Raw genomic sequence first — 22,698 nt, 5'->3', positions numbered from 1 at the left:
CAAAACCATGGTTGGTTCACCCTATGCTAAATATGCCTCCTCAAAAGGCAAGTGGGAGTATAAGAATCTTGAAAAGTTCGAGAACCTTGAAAGAGTTCAAGAAAAGTGATTTCGAAAATCTCGAAGAAATTTGAGAAGTAATCGAATAAAAGCAACAATATGAGCATGATTCACCTCATGTTACAAATGACAACGCGTGGTCTCATTAAGTGTAATGGGATTAATAACCATGTGTCGAAGGTAGTACATTCCAAGTGCACATCCTCTATTGTCGTTTCTCATTGAAAACTAAACAAAGTTGTTGTATGAGTTTCAATTGTTGCATAAAAACCCACAATGATGACTAGCATATGTAAAACTTAGCCAAAGAAATATGATTTCATATTGACTAAGAGTTCTAAAATACTCATTTTGGAACATGATGATTATGCAAGGAATAAGGATGATTTGACAAGTTATAACTCCAAGTGGTTTAAAAAACATGAATTCTTAAATAGACTCTAAGTCTGTAAGCAAGCGTATGACACTTGAATAATTTGCCTAAGTTGGGTGAAACCCATATAAGCAGAGCAGACAAGAAAGAAAAATGTTTTCTAACTAAAGCAAAGACTTGTTAAAGGATTCAACTAATTCATAGTGTGACTATGATTATGATGAAACCTTTACATGTTGCAAAGATCTATTAAAGATACTTAGTGATTTCTACCTTATAAGATTTGGTAGATGGATTTCAAAACACTTTCTTGAAATTGTTCATGAAATAAGATTTGTATATGAAACAATCAAAAGTTTGGAGATCCAATAATCCTAGGGATGCATAGAAGATCCATAATGGATTGTAGTTAGCATCAGGGAGTTAATGTTCTTGATTTTGCGAGTTAGTCAAATCGTTTGATGTTCTCGTAAAATGAAGGAAAAGGTCTTGAGTGTACAAGACGTTTAGTGGGAGCTATGAAGTCTTCTTGGTCTAGTACAAAGAGCGATTATTTGTTGCTTGAATAGTCAAGTAATGGTTAATGCATTTTGTATGAAAATCTTGAAGAAGAAGATGAGTACATTTGGGATTCAAGATCTATATAGATAGGTCTCGAAGGATGTTTGAGTTTTGATTAAGAAACTTATATTGATAAGATTCTTATAAGGTTCAACATTATATTGAAAAGAGTTTTCAATCCCATGTGACATGGGACGTTGATTAATGATTCAATACCTTGAGAAAGGTTGATGAAATTAAGATTTTGTGTGATGATCCTTATGAAATTTGCAAAGGATGCATCATGCATGTCATGGACTATACTCGTCTATTTGATTCACATGTTTTAAAGAACAAGTGATGATAGATTTCAATCGAAATCCAATGTAACGTTGGAGTACAAATTAGAAATTCCAAAGTTCCTTGCGAAAGGGCGAAGGAAAATTCTTAGTGTATGGAGATGAAAATGATTATAAAATTTAGAAATTGCAAAATTCATGTTTATGAGAATGTCTCATGAACTCTACTTACTAAACCCCTTCCATGACCAAGGTATGAGAGTCATACTAAGGTTTTTGGATTGAAGCAAGTTATGTAATTTTAGTTGTGTATGTTTTGAGAAAGCATATTACAAAAGTAAATACATTAGCTTGCAGAATTATGTTTATCAATTGAAACAAAGTTTCAATCTTATTTAATCGTGGTTTCAAGATTAAATAAAATGTCCAAAATAATTATGAATTGATGGGCTCACTAGGTTGATGACCTTTTGAATGAAACCCCACAGGTGAACTAAATTCATATATTATTTAAGTTCCTAGTTCGGAATCATTAAACTGGACATAAATGATTTCAATAATGGACTAGCATGTTAAGATTGATTGGATAGCGCAGTTTCATGGGCTATAGGAGCGTAGTGATGCTCGGTCAATCACATGGATATGCATGAATGATGCATGATTGAACTATAGACCTACTTTGAAGTTCAAGTATAGAACTTCCGGATATATTAGTGGATTCCTTTGACATGAGTGGAACACTGATTCTATTCAATGATTGTTTTGACTGTGGTACATTCAAACGTCTTGCCGTAAATGGGGATTATAAAGGATGTTTCCCGGTCACTTCATGAATTGAGTGGGAGCTTTGGTTGCCATAAGATTGGATTGAGTCTACCTATTTAATTAGGAATGTGTCTTGGCCCCTTGAAGAGGGAGAATTCAGAAAATGCATGGCCGTGCTCAAATGGATTACATTGTAACCATTTGTTTTGTAATTCTAACTCAGATTTCAAGAAAGATTTGTAGATTAATATGATCACGACATAAGATGCAATCATATTATCAAATCGACACACATTGACTTAAGGAATTTGAATATTGCGCACTTGTCTCAGACAAGTGGGAGATTGAAGGAATTATGTCTTCGATAAGTGCAATTACTAGATATATCAAGGATCACTATTATGGAGATAATAAGTTCATTCTATAGGGTCGTCAATATCTGGTGCTAGATATGATAATTGATCTTTGGGTTGGTTAAATAGCCCAAAGCCTTATAGAATGGATCCTATAAGGTCACACAACAAGGGTATTGGGTTAAGCAAGTAAGAGGCCCATTAATGGGCCTCATGAGCAATTAACTAATCATGAATTGGATTGGGCTAGCATGGTTAGATTGGAATTAGGTTTTGGGCTTTTGACATGGGCTCTTATTTAGAGATGAGATCTATAAATAAGATCCATGCCTAGGGTTTGTAAGAAGCAGTCATAATTCACACACAGTGAATTTTGACATCAAGGCAACCAATCTCAAAACCCTAATCCTCTCTCCAACTCACGGCCCTCATCCTCCCCTCACGACCGTACGGCCGGCCACCCCTTGGTGGCGCGTGTGGTGGTTATCGTGGTGGTTCTTGGTTAGTATGTCTCTCCTCTCCGTTGAAGGTTGATTGAAGCGTTCAGTCACGACTAACTAGCATTAGTGGAGGTTTAACTTGTGCCCGTGGACCAAGTAGAGGAATCACGCTTGGGGTTCTTTATCTCCCTTTGTTCTTGCTCGATCGCACGTGGAATCACGCTTCAAAGGTACGATTATTTGTGCTTTATGTGTTATGCATTAGATCCTTGGATTAGGTACTATATATGATTCATGTTATTTCCGCTGCGTAGTACCTATAAATCCCTACAGTGGCCGTGTGTTCTTTCCTACACAACCGTGTACTTCTGTAAACAAGTCTTTACTACACGGTCGTGTACCCTCACCTACATGACCGTGTACGGCTGCAGCAAAGAGAAAATTTATATTTATTAGGTTCCTTTGGGAGACCTTATAAATATACTACTACTTCTACTTTTTACACATGTTCTTTTTCAAAGGGAAAAAGAAAGAAAAACCTAAACACACAAAACACAAACCCACCATTTGAGATCTGAACAGTTTTTGAGTAATATCACTCTTCGAGTTCAGGTACACGAATTACGAATGAGAGTTGCGTTAAACTTGGGGGGCGTGCGGCATCAGGAAACCTGAACCGGACTACCGGTTGTGGCGTATTTCGCTTCTAAGACAGTGGATTATGTTCCATGGCGCGACTGTGAGTTTGAGATCTTCAATCAAGTATTTTCCCTTTCATCTTCTCTATTTTGTCATTGGAATCGACAGGTATTTTTACCAACAGATGCAACATGTATCATTCATCGATGAATATATTTTGGCACTCAATCAGAGACAATTCTGATAATTAAAGGGTAATTAGTGACACGCGTTATACTCCAATCAATAGTTGGCTAGTTGGTGATGTGCCAACGACTAGTCAACGTTAATGAATTTGACTCTTCCTAGTGTGTTCAATGTAGGGCTTGGTTTAAATTCCAACACTTGAACTGAAATATAAATTGAGGTTATGATTAGTAACACTAACCCGTATAGGGGGACAAGAAAAAACCTCTCATGATCTATGGCTAGCATTTATCAAACTAAGTTAAAGTTACTCACTCTAAAGTGAAGGGCTAAAGGCCACATGATTCACATCCAATCACAGAATCACTATACTTTCTCCATATTTTTCAACATTGCACTAGGGGTTGGGCACAATTTTTTTGTCCAGTAATTGTAAACCTAATCAAAATAATCAATTGTCAATAGTAAGTTTATATTGGGTATTAGCAGTCTAAACATAAATAAGAGACTAGTTGTATCGTTTTAATATGTCAATTAAGATTAAACATCGACAATTCTCACTTTTATTTGCTGCGATCAGTGACAGATATCGGACCAAGGTATAATGGGGGCTAGTTATGATTAGTGAGATTGGTGTGAATTTACCCACACTGTCCGAACAGCGCGTGAAGAGGCAAAGAAAGAGTGAGGTAGGCAAAGATAGTATAAAATGAGCTGGCAAAAAGAAACTCAGGAGATTCTTTCCCCATATACTCTCATTCCATCAGTCGGCTACCTTAACTACACTTTTCTATTTCCACTCCGCCGCCCACTTTTTTGGGCTCAAACTATTACTGGGCCTTTTGGATCAAATTAACCTAAGCCCAATTCAACACCCACTTAATCAGCCCTTTAAATTAGCAGACTTCTCAAGTATCAGTCCATCACTTCACTCAACTACTTTCTCAACAAAATTCATTCAATCGAAATTGATAAACCCCTAAAACAAAACCCTAATTTTTCAAATTTGTGCTTCATTTTCTGGAGTTTTGAAGAAGGGAGACGAAAATGGCGCTCTGTACTAGCGGCGCTCTTTCATCTTCACCGCTTCTACCTTCATCTTCTCGTCGCTTCTTATCTAACGCTTCTCATTTACGCTTTTCTCTCCAGAAGCTTCCCGATTTCTCAGGTTTGTCATTTGATAATTTTTTTTACTCTTGTTTTTGTTTGATTTTTATTTTTTTCACTTCTATAATTGTTGCCGAATTTAATGGTGATTTTGAGCTAATTCAACGATTTTTAATCTGATTTTTTTAATTTTTTTTTCTTCGGCGTGTTTGGTTTTGATTCTGATTATACAGTTTCTAAATGTGTCATTATTCATAAATAATCCTGCTTTTAAGATTACTAAACAGCATTTAAGTAAAAATAATTTTTGTGTGTGTTATTGTTAGATTCGTCACAGTGTGTAGTTTCAAAATATTGATAAATGATGCTGTTCGTCGAAGATAGCATTGTAAACTGTAAAAAATCATATGCTATTGAAGGTTTCAAATGTTTAAGGTTTTCTTAATATTCGATAAGATACTCATGTGTGGTATTGTTTGATTCGTTTCGATGTGTAGCTTCGAAATGTTTGTTATTAATGTTGTTGCTTAAAACTGTGCATTGTAAGTCTTAGTAAATGCAAATGTGAAAATGTTAAAAACCGAGGGAGTATTAATTTGATGATTTTAAATGTTTGACATGTAGGAGGTGTTTCGTCTTATCCTGATACAAGAAGAAGCAGATTGTTGGTGAGAGCAAGCTCAGATGATACAGGTAGTAAATTTACAGAAAAGAAAAGTGATGGAGCATTTGCAACGCTTGAAGATGATTCTTCACCGTCAACATTTGTAGACAATGATAAAACACTTGGTAATGCTTCGCCCGTGAGTGTCAATGACAAGGTTGAATTTTTTTCAGATGATGATGAAACTTTTCAGCCGGTTAAGGAGCTTTTTAATAAGCTCGACATTGATGTATGCCTTCTTTCTTTCTTTCTATCATGTTTTAACTATATTTGTTGCCTTTTGTTTGAATTGGTGTCATTCTATATAAACCAACTGGCTCTATTGTTAGAATATCGGTAGATACATGTAATTGAAATGATTGGATAAACGAGTGAGTGCCCCCTAGCTATACTCTTTGTTAATACATTTTGTAATTAATGAAGATAATTGATGTAATATTTAATTACATTTAATGTAACCGATATTTCTTTGGTAATTTTGGTAAAAGATAGAATCTAAAATTGGGGAAGTTGAACATCATGGGAATTACAATTGCGGACGGTTATTTGGTTAACATTAAAAAGAACTAGAAGAAATATAAGTTCTTAGGAAATTTGATTTCCCATAAAACATGGGAATTTAGTTACCTAATCCCCTTTGTCAATAAAATTCATGGGTATTGGAATTTTTGTGTGAATTTGAATAAGTCATGGCCATTTTGTAGGACGTGCGTAAGGAATTTTTTTTCCCTTGTCTTTCCTATGAATTGGCTATGAGCCCATGACTTGGTTAGTTGGCACCAAAAAAATTTTCAATTCCCATGAATTTCTATTAACCTAGGGGGCTAGGTAACTCAATTCCCATGTTTTGTGGGAAGTTGAATATCCTAGGAATTTTTAATTCTTCCATTTATTTTTTTAGTGTTAACCAAACAATGGCCCAAAATTGTAATTCCCATGAATTTCAGCTTCCTCCATTTTTTCAGGTTTAATAAACAAGCACATCTACTGATCTTCTCTATTGAGCCTTTAGTATATTTTATCAAACTTCATTATAATTGAGCAGTTATAATGTACTATAAAATATAAAGGCCTAAGAAGAATGGATGACCATACACTTGGAATAATTGTTAAAAATGTCAATACATTTATGACTTAAAGTCTTCAATTAGTGAATGGAAATTGTTCTTTGCTTGCATTTCCACTAAACTCGAATTTCTTGTAAGTTTACCAGGGTAATAAGACTGATAACACTTGGGTCTAGAAAGTATTTGTACTGTTACAGTCCATATTATTTACATGCTGTCATGATGAGATTCATTATATTAATGAAAGCAGCAATGCTTGATGTTCGGTTGACAATCATGTCAATCCTGAGCGGTTACCTGAACAGCTTGAACTTAATACTTCAACCCCCCCAAAGCAATGCTTAATGTTCCTGAAAATGTCCCTTTTTTCAAGTCCGACTCTGAGAATAATGTATGAGTATATAATTTGTGTAAATAAAATCTTTTAGCTCTTTGATTGAATTTGATTTTAGTGTAAAAGCACTTTTGGCAAAAAAAAAAAAAAAAAAAAAAAAAGGTTTAACTTGGAATTTTTTATTTTACATGCTGCAATGATGAGAATTCATTGAAATTAATGAAAGCAGCAATGCTTAATGTCCGGTTGACAATAATGTCAATCCTGAGCGGTTACCTGAGCAGTATAAAGATACATTATTCTTAACGTTATGCCTTTTTTTTTTTTTGGCCAAAATCTTAAATCGTAAAGTCTTTACTAACGAGATTAATGCTTGAGCAATTAGTATCACTTGCATTTTTGGGTCATTTTAGGATTATTAACTTTGTGGCCCCAACTTCAAGTAAAAGCACTGCTAAAAACTATAGCAAGACAACATATGTTTCATGGCATATGCGATTATGAGGTGAATAATATGCTTCTTAGAGCCATTGGTGTTTCACAAGTCACAAGGCATAGCAAGACTTGTTTGGGTTGTTTACGAAAATCACTAAAATGAAGCTTACTGTTGGAGGTTGAATTATAATTATATGAGTCAAAATAGAATTCATGTGATTTTATATGTTTTAAATGCTGCCATGATGAGAATCATTGATATTTAAGAAAGCAGCAATGCTTAATGTTCGGTTGACAACCATGTCAAACCTGAGCGGTTACCTGAGCAGCGTGAACTTTGATACTTATTTTTATTTGGTTATTCAGTAAGCTCCCCCCCCCCCCCCCTCCCTCCTCCTTTTTTCAAGTGTTTTCTGAAAACGATAAGTATTCCTTAATTCCCTTAACCGAGACTAAGCATGATTTGGACAAGTGAAATCAGTTGGCCCTCCTAATTTTATGTTTTTTGTGTGAAAACTATCTTGATGAGAAGTTAATTTTGATTTTACATGGTTCACATGCTGCCATGATGAGATTTATTGAAATCTAAGAAAGCAGCAATGCTTAATGTTCGATTGACATGTCAATCCTGAGCGGTTACCTGAGCAGCATGTACCGATAAATTAAATCAACATAATTCTGAAAATGTATTCCCTACTTCTGATAATAATGCATGAACTTGCCTTTTGCATTAATTATTCACTACTGGTTAAATATGGCCAATTATTTGAGATTAAAACCCTACATACCCTATTCATTAGTAATGATACATGCAATAGTCAACAAAGGTCTTGTTAGAAGCCTTTCAATAGTGTCAAACAGATTGTGAATGATTGATGCAACTATTTTGAAATGGAGGAAGTTACTCTGATCAATCTATGATATGTCATACAAGTATCTTCCTACGATAATATTTACAATACCCCTTAGGAATTTTTTTAATAACATAACCACGAAAACAACACTGAAATGATTATTTTGATTGATGCATGATTTTGTCGTGCATTCCTAAATTTTAGAACTTAGTACCATTTAGTAATAAAATAACCATGAAAACAGTTGCAAAAAAGTGTAGCAAGAACACTCCATATGTTTTATTGAATCATAATGATGTCCCGGGACCTTGTAATAAACTTTGTGAGCAAATCCCTAAAGTTTTAGCATGCTTTGCTGTCTTGTTTGAGTTATTTCTGATAACCACTAAATTGATGCTATTCTGCTTGCAGTTGGATGTTGAAGATTCGCCAACAATTCTCCTGTATGGTGGCGGAGCCGTTGTTGCTTTGTGGTTGCTTTCAGCCATTGTTGGTGCGATTGATTCTATTCCTGTGGTATGTTCCTTCAGCTAGATGAAAAAATTCAATTAATATTTAACATATACTTCTTATTTATTATCTTTAACAAGTTGTATAATTACTTGAACAGCTCCCTAAATTGCTGGAAGTTGTGGGTCTAGGCTACTCAGTTTGGTTCACCACACGTTATTTGCTATTTAAGGTAGTGCTTCACTAGAACTTCATTTCATAGTTAGCCAATAAACTTGGCAATAGTTTCAAATGCTTGTTACTTTGTTATGAAGAACTTGGCTGACACTTTTGTTGTTCATTCTGTTTTCCAGAAAAATAGAGAAGAACTTGGATCCAAGATTGAAGAGCTGAAACAAGAAATATTGGGCACGAGCGATAAATAATGACATTTGGACTTTTGCTTATGCGAAATTATTGTAGAGTGAGAGCTTGTTTTTTATACGAAAAGGTTTTTGCATAGACAATATACTGTGAATAAGTAGGGGAAATTAGAGTTATGCATGTATCGTTTGATCATACGTGAAATGAAGGTTTGCTTAGCTGTATTTGTATTCTGTTCTGTTTTTTTGGCCGGTTTTTTTTTCTGTTTCTGTTCATGTTAAATTTATTTTCCTTGAACAGACTAAATTGTGTAAGAAGTAAGAATGTTATTTAGGTGTAAGAAGTAAGCATGGATGATGTGCTGATATAGATTTTGTGTCTTATGAGTAAAATGCCGCAAGTTGCCCCACTAAATGTCAATTTGTAAGGCTGGGGCAGACAAAATGACATACATAACTAACATAAGCCTCAAATGTGAAATAATTTCCTTGACTGCATTTCCAGAATTTGTAGAGAGATATTGAGAAAACCCCTTTTTACCTCATTTGATGCTACCCATAAAAAATGGCAAAATCATTGCTGTAAGGTGTCTCTCACTGGAATTTTAGAATAGCCCTATCTCCATTGATGCTACCCCCAGAATATTTGTCGTGAAATAACTGCGGCAAGTCTCATCACTGACCTTGAGCACATATGATGATGACCAAATGAGTGATTAAAGCTTGAACCAACTTGAAATTGAACATATTCAGAATTATCAAGTGTAGACGAGATATAATCTCATGTCTTAAACAAAGCTGTCCACAAACGCTGAATTGTTATTTGTACAAATGCCGCTTAAAACACAGCAAGAAGTGGTAGCAAGAAATGAGTGAAGTTGGATAAAGAAATGGAGACAAGAAAGAACAAACGACAAGTGAAGAATGAATCTAAATTCAGTCAAAAAGCATAAACTTTTTTCTTTATTGTTTTGTTGGAATAGAAATAGGAAAAGGGCCCACCCCTCAAATAATTGTGACGACCCCATCACTGACTTGAATCCCGCCAAACGGTCTCCCCGCAAATCCGCTCCTCAGAAGAACCGTTAAAAGTTGCGCGGTTTTTACCTTTTCATGTCATCATCTACTCATCCCACTTCCTTTCAAAAAAAAAAAAAAAAAAATCTACTCATCCCACTTTTTCTCATTTTCCCACCTTTTTTTTTTTGCGCTTTTTTTCATTTATCTGTTTTTTGGTAGCATGAAGGATTATTCCGTATAACAAGTATAATATAATTATACATTATCTAGTTTCGTTATGTAATTCACTAATGCTTAATGCATGTACATAGTCCTTTGCGTCTAGATGACATTATGTTCATCCGTATGAGATTGATACACACATATAATCTTGACCTAATAAAGTGTTTATTAATCTTCATCCGTATGAAATTAGCATTATGTGCTTTAATTTTTTCGGTTCGTATGAAATGTGTATTAAAACACTTAATCACTCATTTTTTTTTAAAAAGGGTAATTTAACTTAGTTTTTAAATCTAGTTTTTCAACATAATGGGAGAAGGTAAGAAATCCTCACTCACAAACAAGGGATTTAAAAATTAAAATTAGTTACCTCAAGGTTGTAAATTCAATCTAGAAACAACCACATTGATGGTTAAAAACTAATAAAAAAAAAACACACACATTTTTTTAACATATCCTTTTTTTTATTATTATGGGTGTTTTTTTTAGAGAGTTACAAGGGCAAGTGATGAGAATCGATTTCAATATCTTTTAAAACCGAAAGGATAATTCTAACCACCTGAACTAACCCTCACTCTCACCCTCAAATTGATATTTACGAAGTACTTATAAAAAATTGCGAATTTTTTTTTTTTTTAAGTTACTCCGTAGTTCATTTCTTTGTTGCCTGTTTTAGCAAGTGGGAAAACAAATAAATCAAGAATAAACCCTCATAATAGATCCAAAAGGAGTATATTAATTTACTCTTGTAGCTGATGACAGCACATGATCAATGTCTTGTTTCTGTAATCCACCACTTTTCCCTTCTTTTTTCCTTTTTTCTTTTTCATTTTGGGTTAGAAAAAGGGGCCCTTTTCCACCTCCTACCCTTTCCTTTTTTATATTCTTTTTTTTTTTCAACTCCTTTAACTTTTTATTATTTTTTCATGTGCAAAGTGCAAGTAATTAACTCCTAATCTCATAAAAATAGAATAAAACTAACATAGAAATAAATTAAATCAATTTTGATTATAAAAATCATAATTAGAGTATATCATTAACGTGTGTAATATTCCTTTATGTAAAAAAATCACTCCTGCTCTTTATTTTCCTACCAAAAAAATAATAAAAACCACTATTTTAAAGCAACTTCCTTGACTCCTAGGTAAGCCGTTTCAGTGACTTCATTCACACAATCACTCCCATTTTCTCGAATTTTTTTTGGGATTCTTGCTTACAATTGCATTGAACGATAATTTTGAGGTAAGCATTTTTATACTAAAGTTTTTTTTAATTTTTTTTTCTGTTATTGGATTATTAGAGATTGTTAAATTTGCAATCTTGGGGTTTTTGCTGAAGTTTTGACATGGGTTTTGTTAGAATTGTGTGAATTTCATGAAATAGGTGTTTGATTTCAAGGCCATTGATACAATTTTACATGGGGGGATTTAAGAATGATGGTCTAAAATGGGTTACTAAGGTAAAAAAATATGAAACCCATGCTTTATAATTTTTATGATTAATTTTGTTGAAAGTATGAAATGATGATTGGGTTATGGTGTGATTTTTATGAAATTATGTGAATTTTGAATCAGGAAAGTGAATTCAGAAAAATGAATTTTAGGCCTGTAGGGTCAGTATCCAATGCTAAACCAGTGACTGTGAGTAGCAGAAATGGGTATGGATCAGATATGGATTTGGAAAGTGATTCAGATGAGGAGATTAATGGTGGAAATTACTCGGTCGAGTTGTCGTCGCCTGTAGATGACATTTTCAGTAATGGGGTTGAGCAGAAGCATACTGGTTTTGTAGGTGATAAGGTCTGTTTAAGCTTGTTGCTAAATATGACTAATTGACTGCTAAATTCTGTGAATTTTGATTCCACATTGGAATGCAGTATGCTGTGACTTTAGCAAATTCGAGTTCACGGTGCTTGGGGCTGGGGGGGTTGGGAAACTTGAAATTTGATTCCTGTTGTTACGTTTGTCACCCCTTCCATTTCACTGCTGGTTTTTACTTCAGAGGATTGTATATTGATGAGATGCTGAAACTATTTATTTTGCTATCTATGAGCAGAAAACTGATCGATTTGCTCAAGAATATTCATCAAGACCTGATAGTGCAAATAAGTCAGACATTGTTAGAAACATCCACTCTGATGCATCGGCGATGCTGCCTAATAGAGAACCTTCGCACTCAACCTTAAAGTATGTGCTATGCCCTGAAGACTATGGTATTCTTTAAATGGGAGGATATGAATGGTGACTTATACATTGTTCTCCTCTTACTTTTCAGGATTTCTGTTGATATGGATGAAGGAAGATCATCTGATTCTTCATCAGCCCGTGTACCTAATTTTCATGCTAGGTATGTATGTTAGTGAATAGATAGTAGCAGCTGTATTTCACTGAGTAGAATATCTGCTTAGCTTCTTAAACATGACTGGATACATTATCCAATGAGTAACAGTATCAATGCTTTCAACTGGTACAGTGGTCTCAGCCCTTGGAATGGCGTGGTATCCTATGATGCATGTGTACGACTATGTCTCAGCTCATGGGCCAAGGGTAGTAAAGAAGCCAAATATTTCCTGAATAATGAATGTGCAACACTACGAGATGCATTCAGGTGTGTTCATATTTGTACATGAGCTTTCTAGTGTTTCTCTTTATCTTCAACCCTAATCAATAAGCTAAATTATGAAAGCATGCTCTTCATGGTGAGATATGTTATGGAAATTAAGCATTGTTTCACAATATGCATACAAGATTCTCTTGTAATCCTATATGTCATAGATTGGTTTGGCTTTTAAAATTTAGCCCTTTCTGGCTTCTTTGTCTTCTTTGATGTGATATGAAATGCATTGTATTCATTCTTAAAGTTATAAACTGATAACATAAAGTTGTCCTCTCTTCCCCCACTAACATACCAACTTTTATTTGGCTAGTTTGCGGCATGTACTTCTTCAGTCAGAGGAGGAGATAATGTCAAAAAGATCTTCTGAGCTAGTTAGTGGATCAGCTGCTACTAAACCAAAGAAAACAATAGGAAAAATCAAAGTTCAAGGTATATCTGGATTATTGGTAATGTAGTACTTAATGATTCTATCTCTTTGTCTTATTGGTAGCATGAAGTTATTTACCTTGTGCAGTGAGAAAGGTGAAGATGGGTTTAAATCCACCTACCGGCTGTGCTTTTCCACAGATGCAAAAGATGGACCTTGAGAAAATTCAATGTCATGTCTCAAATGTAAAATCAAAACTAGCGTTGAAATGGGAAGCTGTACAAAGAGTGCAAGCAGCACGTCATATACCAAAAAATGGCTCTCTTTCAAGCAAGAGTTTGGCATATGTGAATGTTGGCGCTCAATATATGAAGGAGATTGGCGTTCTTCTAAAGAGTAGCTTGACTTCTTCCCAGACCACAGAATCCCAAGTTGTGCAAGGTATTTTTGTTTCAATTTTGAAATTTTTCATGCAATAGCTGAATGTATGGTCTTCCTCCTAGCAATTGGTCAACTGCTAAAAGATAATTGTTTTATTAATTGTGGATTTTATCTCAATAATTTGACGTGTTTTCTCAAGCATCAAGTCTTCAAATGTTTTTGCCAGTGGCTCTTCTGGCATTGACTTCTCAGAACTATGGATATAATAGTAAATGGCCAAAATGGATTTCTTCTTTAACTTAATTCTTTTCAGAGTTTCTACTAGGCTCCTAGCCAAGGAATTTAAATTTGCTTATCCTCTTTGATCTTTCATGTATACGAAAAACTTGATGTGTTGCACAAGGAAACGATTATGTACGAATTGTATATTTTTTAATGCTCTTACGGCTTTAAAAAGTAAAGAAACAAGGAAAGGTAAGAGGCACAGGTCAGAACTCAGAACGAAAGTGTTGGGGGGGGGGGGGAATGAAAGTGTTGAAGACTCTAATGCTCACCAATTTAACCTGTTGTTATTTTTTTATTTTTTTATTTTTTTATTTTATCTAGTCTTTCCATTGATATGTGTAGTTATGATGCTGGAATTCAATTTTTTTAATGTGCACACATATCTAGTACATTCGTAGTATTTATACTCCAGATAATATGGAATGAGAAATTTGGTTATGTGGACCTCAAAATTCAATATTTTGTGTGTTTTATTTACATTTTCTCAATCTCTATGGCATTAGGTACTTATAATCGTTGTAAAAGTTATTATTATAATGATAATTTATGAATTGTATTTATATATTTTCAATTTATGCCGTATTACTCTTAGGATTAATTTTAATAATAAGAGTATGGCCTCCAACATATTTAGGACAGCCTTGGTCATGTGAATAACTTACTACAATTTTGGAATATTGGGATTTATTGGTTAATACACCATTTTTGTGTTTAGTTTCACCAAATTTAATTTGACAATCTAATCTTTATATAATTTGATGGTCAAAAAAAAAAATGTATTTGAACTATCCGGAATCTGTGAGACTTGTCAGCTTTCTGTAACAGGATTTGGCCAATGACAAGAACTTGTATTTTTAGTTTTGTTATTAATTTTTTCTGCATCAGTGCAACTATCTAGATGTAAGGATACTTCTGTGCAGTTAGCATGAACTTCAGGCTACATCCTCAAAATTTATCATCTTACGTGCGTGGTATGAATTTGAAGTGTGAATGTGTTTACAATTTCTTATATTTATGAAATTTATCTTACTATCAAATTTTAGGTTTCTTTCTTTGCTGCGCTTAATCATTGTGTTTATTCCTGAGATGTTTCAGAAGTATAAACTTGATTCATTTGGTGATTGGCAGAAACCTACTATTGTTTAGTACGACTGAAAAGCTCTTCTGAAAAAGATGCAGTGCGGATGCAGCCGGGCTCTGGTGAAACTCATATATTGTATGTATATTTATTTGCTACCTCAACTCTTATTTGCATGCTAAAATATTCTGATTCTATTGATACTGTTGACACAGCTTTCCAGATAGTCTTAGTGATGATCTGAATATCATGGTTCTGGACTCGAGAGGCAATCATTGTGGGTGTGTTTTGGCTCAAGTCGCATCAGTCGTGGATGCCAATGTAAGCATCCTCCCTCCCTCCCTCCCTCTCTCTCTCTCTCTCTCTCTCTCTCAAATATTAATCGGTGCATATCTTATGAAATGGATGTTGCAGAATGACAAGAGCCGCTGGTGGCCAATATATCATGAGCCTGATCACGAACCTATTGGCAAAGTACAGTTATACATCAATTACTCAACAAGTCAGGATGATAATAGCCATCTGAAGGTATTCTGATTCTTTTTCTATCAATTTAAGCCCCTCTGTCTTTTTCCAGAATTCATTTTTGTTTTACTCACGAATATATTCAACCCTTTGATTTCATGAATCATGATAGTAGTGAGGGAGTCTAGTATATGTTTTTGCTTAGATATTTCTGTTAATCCTTGATCATAGTAGGTATGTCCGTACCTATTACTCTTTTAATCAAAACTCTAAATGGCAACATTATATAATAACTTGTTTAAGCTGAATATAATGCAGATAGTGAACTTATGACGTTTGTTTTAGAATTCTGAGGAGACCAGCTTTGCTGAAAGCTGTGGCTAGTAAAAATTATTGTCTCATAGTAATTATTTAATGCGAGCACAAGTAATTTTAATTATATTTTCAACCATCTACCCGTTTTCCTAAATTTTCCGGTATTGAATCAATTGAACAACTATTCAAGACTTGCGTCACTTAACAAAGATCATTATAGGCTATAGCCACGCTGTTGGCCTATGTTATTCAAAAAGGGAAATTCTATCTAGTGATTTTAGCCAATTGTCCTGTATGGAGCCAAATATAGTGCAGAGCTGATTATACATTTTTAGACGTGCAAGAGATAAGATGAGGAATGAGGTGATAGGAGATAAGGTGGGGGTCAAGTATAGTGATAATAAGGATGTAAGTGGAACAAAGTGCAAATAAGACTGACTGGGTTTTGGCATTATAGTAGAAGGCACTTGCAGTGTTTAAAATATCTAGGCGCACTGGAGTGATAGGTGTCCAGACCCTAGGATGATGGGCGTCCCATAGCCTAGGTATGGGGCCCTGTTATTTAAAAAAACTGCAAGAAAAAGATTTACGTGCACCTCCCTGTGCCTTGATGTAGTCTCTTGACCCCTAGCGACTTGGGCTTTAGCACCTCAGGCACAGTACTTTGTTTATCGGGCACTTGAAAGCCTCGTTCAGAAAACATATGAAGATCTTCTTAACGGATTGTAAGGAATTGCAAGGTAGATTAGATAGACTGTATTGTATTTCCTTCTTAATCCAAGGGAAAAATTAGCCATAGTCTTTGTATTTTCCTCTTAATTGATGGACTGTATTGTCTTTTAAAGTTATTGATGGATTAATGGACTTGGGAGACAAGGGAGGGTCCTCTTAATGGATGGAATGATGGATAGAGTTGTCTTGTAGAAATTTTAAAGTTATTATGTAGTACCTAGTCTTGCTGGGTCTTATGGAAGGCATATATATAAATTTGAATCAGCGGCCGATCAGAATTTAAGATGTTGCTTAAAATTAGGGTGTCCTTTCGTCTAGAGTTTTAAGAGATGGGCATTTCTCTCTCTGTTTCTTCTTCCCTAAAGCCTCTATTACTTTGCCTCTTATGGGTGTTTTATTATGTTGGATGTTCATTGATACCCTTCTCATAAGCACCTATTTCTGCTGTAATATAGTGTGGCTATCTTTTTTGTAGTTTAAGGGTAAGTCTGCATTGCATGCATAAATCTGGAGCAATTTAGATCTCGTGTTGGCAGGATTTAAACTGGAGTGTTGTTGTAATATAGTTATGTTATTAGAATTGTTTAATTGCATCAATTATTTCATAGAGAATTTTGGTTTTCCTAGTGTGGTATTGTTGCAGAAACTGTTGCATACGATCTTGTGCTGGAGACTGCAATGAAAGCTCAAAATTTTCAGCAAAGAAACTTGTTACTGCATAATCAATGGAAGTGGCTTGTGACTGAATTTGCGCGTTTCTATGGTGTCTCAGATGCCTATACTAAGTTGAGGTATGAGTTCTCATTCATTGTATGTTTCCATGTCTTTGTCTTGGATATTCTGCAGATCATCACAAAATTTTTTGTTATGCAGATATCTTTCATACGTTATGGATGTTGCTACACCAACTGCAGATTGTTTGCTTTTGATTTATGATTTGCTGTCTCCTGTGATTGTGAAAGATGACAATACTTTGAGTTCACAAGAGGTTAGTATTTTATTTTTTCTTGATAGAATCATGCTAAAATAGGTGATTATTTATGTCAATGTTGATGCCCATGCTTGCTAAATGCATGCCCTCTCAGATTAGGAGAATTGCTTGTTAGGGGATTACTTTAGTTTTATAAAATGGAAACTTTGTGATTCCAGTTAATTCCACATTTTGACATTTGTTTTCAAAAATCTTGAAGGTACTCTAACCTTTTGGCTTGTGTATCTTGAATGGACTATGACTTGTTTTAGTTGCTCGAAAAATAGAGGTTCTGTGGAGGTCAGCTTTTGACTCTTTGTTTAGAATTTAGAAAGCTGTAAAAATGTGAAGGATTTTTCACCAATAGGGGTTGTTTGGCTCACATGCTGCATCATGCTTCTGTTGCTGTTTTATTATGCTAATTTTTACAAAAGACTTTTGCAACTGATCCCTAATGTTTTAATTAATGATCAGAAACGAATCCTTGGTGTAATGTCTGATAAAGTTGAGGACCTTCTTGCTCTGGTTTTTCAAAACTACAAGTCGTTGGATGAAACATCACTCTCGGGGTTGGCTGCTGTTTTTCTGTCAGCAACTGGAAATGTCGCTCCTGCTATTTCTCCGGCTATTAAGCTTTATGGCCTTCAACATGATATGCTATCTCCTGAAACAAGATTAAAACTATGCAAATACTTTCAGGTGCTATAAATGGAATAATTTGTGTTGGTTTATGTAATTCTACTTTATTCCTTTTCAACAAAATTAATTGTCGAACATCGTAGGTTGCTGCAAAGAAAAGGTCAAGAAGACATTTAGGAGAAATGGATGAATTTATCTTCAGCAATGAGGGTGCCACAATGGACAATATGGCATCTACAACTGCGTATCAAAAGATGAAATCTCTTTGTCTGATTGTGAAAAATGAAATTCATACAGACATAGAGATCAATAATCAAAACATTCTTCCCAGGTTCCACTACTTTCTTAATGAAGGACCACCCATGTGTCCTAGTTCATGATTTCCTGAATACTTTTGATTTTCATAATTTATGCATCAATTGTGCTGTATCCCATCAGAACTTCGCAGTCAAGCGTGCTTGGGTGAGAGTAGTACTAGGATGGGTGACCTCCTGTTAATGTCCTCGTGTTCAACCCCTTTTAAAAAATCTTGTTTTGTCCTTTTATCTTCATCCGACAGTTCCTTATGACGATGATTCATGTTAGCCAGCCCCAAATCATTTTGGGACTAAAGCTTTGTTGTTGTTGTTGTTGTTGTTGTATGCATCAATTGTGCTGTATACCTCTATACCCAAATGAATTTCTATTCAAAATCATTTACTGGTTATTTTAGCTGTTAGTTTGGTGCAACTCCATTGATGTAGTTTCTAATAATCATTCTAGGAAGTGATAATTCAGTTTGCTTGATTTGCCTTCGTTTTATGCCTTTCTTCTTTCTCTCACTGTCTCCTTATTGTGGCAGTTTCTTGGACCTTCCAAACCTCACTTCATCAATATACAGTGCTGAGCTGTCTGCCAGACTGCGCACCTTTCTTAAGGCATGCCCTCCTGCTGGGCCCTCACCTCATGTTACAGATCTTGTTATAACAGTAGCTGACTTTGAAAGAGATCTTGCTCTGTGGAACATTAAGTAAGCTGGTTCTTTCTAGCTTCTGATGTTATGGACAAAGCTTGCTTTGTTCCAAATCTGTTGTTAACACGCTTTTTTTCAGCTCTGTCAAAGGTGGAGTTAATGCAAAGGAGTTATTGGGCTCCTATATAAGCAACTGGATTAAGGAGAAGCATGTAACTTTACTTGATTTCTGCAAGACTAGCATGGTATGAACTTATCACCTTTACCTCCTAGTTCATTTTCTATTATACTGGATATAGTCTACTTACTAAATTTTTTGTCAACATTTATGAATATCTCTGATTATTTACTGCTAGACACATTGATATTCTTTTGTCAATACTTGAGTTTCTGAAACATTTAAACTGCAGATTTAATATTGTTGAAAGTCTCCGTATTGATTGATTTTGGTGTAGTTGCAGGTGAAATGTTCTGATCACAAGGCTCAACAGCTGACATGTCCTTCCATTGATGAAATCTATGATCAGTTGAGGCAGACGTTGAATGAATATGAAATTATTGTTCGTCGTTGGCCAGAATATGCTGTTGTCTTGGAGAGTGTAAGTCCACCTCTATAATATTCTTCTCTTGGTGTGGAATTGACTGCACATGCAGCTCTGGATATATGGAATTTTTCTCAAGTATAACAACAGCGAGAATCATTAAATATTAATGATATTTTCATATTTGTAGTGATTAATGGTTTACATCAGTAACCTAAATGGCCACAACCAACCCCCACCCCAACCCCCCCCCCCCCCCCCCCCGGGCACAAGTTCACCGCATATTGGTGTGGCTGGTTTGGTAATTGGTACAATACTCAATAATGAATAGCCTTACCTAAGTCACGCTAGATTGGTTCGAGTAATAGAAATCCCTGTTCAAGTATGTAGTGTAATTGCTAACATTTCAAGCAATATCTCATCAAAAGTTTACGTCGTCCATTTATCTTCTTTTGGGTTTTGCATGCAGGTGATGGCAGATGTTCAAAATGCAGTAGTGGAGGCCCTGGAGAAACAATATGCTGATGTGTTGTCACCATTGAAGGACAATCTTACAAACCTGGGCCTTAAATATGTTCAGAAATTCGCTAAAAGATCTGACAGCTTTTATACAGCACCTGCAGAGGTGAGTGCTGTGAGGAAGAATGTTTTGTTCGTTGGTTAGACTATTATCATATATAATTATTTCTTCAGATGTATAATTGTTTGAAAGCAAATAGTGACATATTTCTCCCTAAAATTTGTCAGCTGGGAGTTGTTTTGAATTCCATGAGAAGAATGCTTGATGTGCTGCTTCCAAAGGTTGAGGCCCAGTTGAAGACTTGGACTGCTTGCATCAATGATGCTGGAAGTGCTGTTCCTGGAGAGCGTCTTACTGAAGTTACAATAATGCTTAGAAGCAAATTCAGAAACTACATCCAAGCAATTCTTGAGAAGCTAGTGGAAAATGTAAGTGGCGCTAACATAATTTATTTCATAACCATTTGCATTCTATTTCACAATTTATATTGAACAATCCTTTCTGGTAGCGGCTGGCAAGCCCGTTATCCAGTAATCCAATCCTATGAAATTTTATATTAACAGTAGATTTCTATTAAGAGAATAACAATGAATATTAAGAGGTAGGTAGGTAACAGATTTATGATAGGGTAGATATACAGGGTGCAAGTTTATGATATTCCTTTTGACAAATGAAGAGATGGAAGCATCTTGCCGAAGAAGACTCCTAAAATTAAGCTAATTTTGTCACTTAAACATGCAAATATGAGCCCTAAGTTATATCCAATTATCATCTCTCTAAAATATATCCTCTTTTTCTTCTTCTTTTTTTTCTTTTATTATTATTCTTTTTGCCTTATGGTAAAATCACAGAAAATAATACTACGTATAAAACCTTTTTGACATCATACAAGCATCATCAATGCCGTCATTTTTCATACTGTAATAGAATTGCAGGAACACTAAAGCAGCTTCAATTTTTGACAAAAAACCCTTCATAGTATTGCTCCATTTTTTAAAGTATAAATGAGGACCTTGAAAGTAGTGAAGATGGGAACACAAGCCCTATCTAAAAGTTGATTTTGGCTCTCCTTTTAAGTGGTGCACAGAAAGTTGTGTTCTCTCACAGTTGGTGTGCACTCCTTGGGCTTGGATACATATAGTCATAGACATTTGCTTAGTTCATTGAAAACAAGTCAGAGATGCTTCTGTTATTTCTTACAGTATATGAAAATTGTTTCACCTTCTAAAGTTTTTCTCTTGATTTTTAGACAAGATTGCAAAACTCGACTAAGTGGAAGAAAATAATTCACGATTTTAAAGAAACATCTGCTGAGTCAGATGTGCAGACCAGGATGCAGCCTCTTCAGGATTTGGTGATAAAAACTATAGAGCATCTCCACTCAATACTCGAAAACCCTGTATTTCTAACAGTTTGCCGAGGCTTCTGGGATAAGATGGGACAGGTTAGACGGCACCCCCTGGATAAGGTTTCAAACTTCCTGTAATTATACTGTATGCTTTAGCTAATATATCATCCTTTTTGCATCGTAGGAGGTTCTGAATTGTTTGGAGAACAACAAAGAAAACAGGTCCTGGTACAAGGGACTGCGAATTGCTCTACAAGTAAGTCCACCATTTTTACTGCTTAATATGTTTTTTCCTTTACATATCTTAGTAAATGTTTTGTCCTTAACAAGAAAAACTGTCATATTCATAACAAAAAATTGAAATGCAGGTGTTAGATGAAACATTTACGTCACGAATGCAGCAGTTGCTTAATTATCGTGTTCCAGACTCGGATCTTGAGCCTCCCAGGTGTATAATAGAAGCACATTCCATGCTTCAGTAGAATTGTGTGCGCAGCATAGAGGGTATATTTCACTACAAATGAGACCATGTTACATATTCGTTAGGTGTTTTTCTTGTTCAAATAGAGGGGTTCAATCCTTATAGGAGTTGAAATCGAAGGGGGTCTGACCGTGTCTACTGCTATCCTAGCCACCATATTTTTTCTGTCTAAGAAGCAGTGCTAGCTCTATAGGTAAATCTAGTATATACGATAAAAAAAAAAAAAAAAAAAAAAAAAAAAAAAAAAAAAAAATCCATTAGGCGTGTATAGAAAACAGGCACTGATTTTTGTCCATTTTTTCGGGTGGGGAGTTTTGTCATTCATCTGAATCTTCCCCATTATTGTCGAAAATACTGTAATTCATTGTTGATTCTATATCTATGGAGTTGAGAAAATTCTTGTGTATCAGTGTATGGAATATGTTTAGCAGGTGGGCAAGAAAGCTGTAGATCTGAGAGTACGTAGCTTAGAAGACTAGGATAATAGTATACTTCGTATTACTTACTGCTCCTTTACATATTCTGATATATTAGGAAGAAGCTATGCAATTGAGTATTTGTGAAATATGCTTAACTCTGTTCCGAAACAATACAAGTGCAAAGTATTCTTGTTTACTCGATTCTATTTTGATTCATCTCTTTTATAAACTCTACTCCGTGTTTATTTTTTCTTTTTTCGTACATTGATATTTCTCCCCACTATTTTACAAAGTGATATTTTCCCTTACCACGTTGATTTGAAACGAAGGAAGTATGTACTAATACGATTAGCAATATTTTTGGCAAGTTTAGGTCATTCTAACTTTACACATTCTACTTTTATTTGGCGATTTAATC

At 35.0% G+C, this 22,698-nt stretch overlaps 2 protein-coding genes, 3 non-coding genes and 1 pseudogene across 7 annotated transcripts; all 6 read left to right on the top strand.

Moving 5' to 3' along the window:
- The first annotated feature begins 4,599 nt into the window (after positions 1 to 4,599).
- On the top strand, positions 4,600 to 9,162 carry LOC145602452 (uncharacterized). The gene is made up of 5 exons (XM_081658641.1): positions 4,600 to 4,823; positions 5,387 to 5,655; positions 8,528 to 8,632; positions 8,727 to 8,798; positions 8,920 to 9,162. The coding sequence occupies exons 1-5, from the start codon at positions 4,703 to 4,705 to the stop codon at positions 8,989 to 8,991; spliced, it is 639 nt and encodes a 212-aa protein (XP_081514767.1). The 5' UTR covers positions 4,600 to 4,702; the 3' UTR covers positions 8,992 to 9,162.
- LOC145603318 (small nucleolar RNA snoR128) lies at positions 6,708 to 6,798 on the top strand. Its single transcript, XR_014104831.1, has one exon. It is a non-coding gene; the product is annotated as a small nucleolar RNA snoR128 (small nucleolar RNA).
- Positions 7,019 to 7,111, top strand: LOC145603316 (small nucleolar RNA snoR128). Its single transcript, XR_014104830.1, has one exon. It is a non-coding gene; the product is annotated as a small nucleolar RNA snoR128 (small nucleolar RNA).
- On the top strand, positions 7,500 to 7,591 carry LOC145603319 (small nucleolar RNA snoR128). Its single transcript, XR_014104832.1, has one exon. It is a non-coding gene; the product is annotated as a small nucleolar RNA snoR128 (small nucleolar RNA).
- LOC145603320 (small nucleolar RNA snoR128) lies at positions 7,823 to 7,910 on the top strand (annotated as a pseudogene).
- A 1,740-nt stretch (positions 9,163 to 10,902) lies between the features above and the next one.
- On the top strand, positions 10,903 to 22,478 carry LOC145602110 (uncharacterized). 3 transcript variants are annotated; one of them, XM_081658266.1, is made up of 23 exons: positions 10,903 to 11,412; positions 11,530 to 11,629; positions 11,745 to 11,969; positions 12,226 to 12,356; positions 12,445 to 12,516; positions 12,643 to 12,777; positions 13,097 to 13,215; positions 13,301 to 13,594; positions 14,948 to 15,035; positions 15,113 to 15,218; positions 15,312 to 15,425; positions 17,037 to 17,200; positions 17,283 to 17,397; positions 17,854 to 18,078; positions 18,162 to 18,349; positions 18,860 to 19,027; positions 19,110 to 19,215; positions 19,432 to 19,569; positions 19,982 to 20,137; positions 20,260 to 20,460; positions 21,282 to 21,476; positions 21,565 to 21,636; positions 21,749 to 22,478. In XM_081658266.1, the coding sequence occupies exons 2-23, from the start codon at positions 11,588 to 11,590 to the stop codon at positions 21,860 to 21,862; spliced, it is 3,168 nt and encodes a 1,055-aa protein (XP_081514392.1). In that variant the 5' UTR covers positions 10,903 to 11,412; positions 11,530 to 11,587; the 3' UTR covers positions 21,863 to 22,478. The 3 variants fall into 3 exon arrangements, with proteins under 3 accessions (XP_081514392.1, XP_081514390.1, XP_081514393.1); XM_081658264.1 differs by having other exon boundaries at positions 19,426 to 19,569; XM_081658267.1 differs by lacking the exons at positions 11,530 to 11,629; positions 11,745 to 11,969 and having other exon boundaries at positions 10,904 to 11,412; positions 19,426 to 19,569.
- Positions 22,479 to 22,698: the final 220 nt, after the last annotated feature.

This window comes from Chenopodium album, chromosome 21, assembly GCF_948465745.1.
Source record: "Chenopodium album chromosome 21, dcCheAlbu1.1, whole genome shotgun sequence".
Lineage (NCBI taxonomy): Eukaryota > Viridiplantae > Streptophyta > Magnoliopsida > Caryophyllales > Amaranthaceae > Chenopodium > Chenopodium album.
The sequence above is the reverse complement of the archived record's forward strand: the minus strand, read 5'-3'. Positions and strand labels throughout refer to the sequence as shown.

Bases quoted from the DNA above. Each gene is read 5' to 3' on its own strand.
- LOC145602452 (XM_081658641.1), top strand. From the start codon at position 4,703: ATGGCGCTCTGTACTAGCGGCGCTCTTTCATCTTCACCGCTTCTACCT. The intron at 4,824-5,386 runs GTTTGTCATTTG...TTTGACATGTAG, and splicing joins GAAGCTTCCCGATTTCTCAG to GAGGTGTTTCGTCTTATCCT. The intron at 5,656-8,527 runs GTATGCCTTCTT...TTCTGCTTGCAG, and splicing joins TTAATAAGCTCGACATTGAT to TTGGATGTTGAAGATTCGCC.
- LOC145602110 (XM_081658264.1), top strand. From the start codon at position 11,588: ATGGGGGGATTTAAGAATGATGGTCTAAAATGGGTTACTAAG. The intron at 11,970-12,225 runs GTCTGTTTAAGC...ATCTATGAGCAG, and splicing joins CTGGTTTTGTAGGTGATAAG to AAAACTGATCGATTTGCTCA. The intron at 19,216-19,425 runs GTATGAACTTAT...ATTTTGGTGTAG, and splicing joins ATTTCTGCAAGACTAGCATG to TTGCAGGTGAAATGTTCTGA.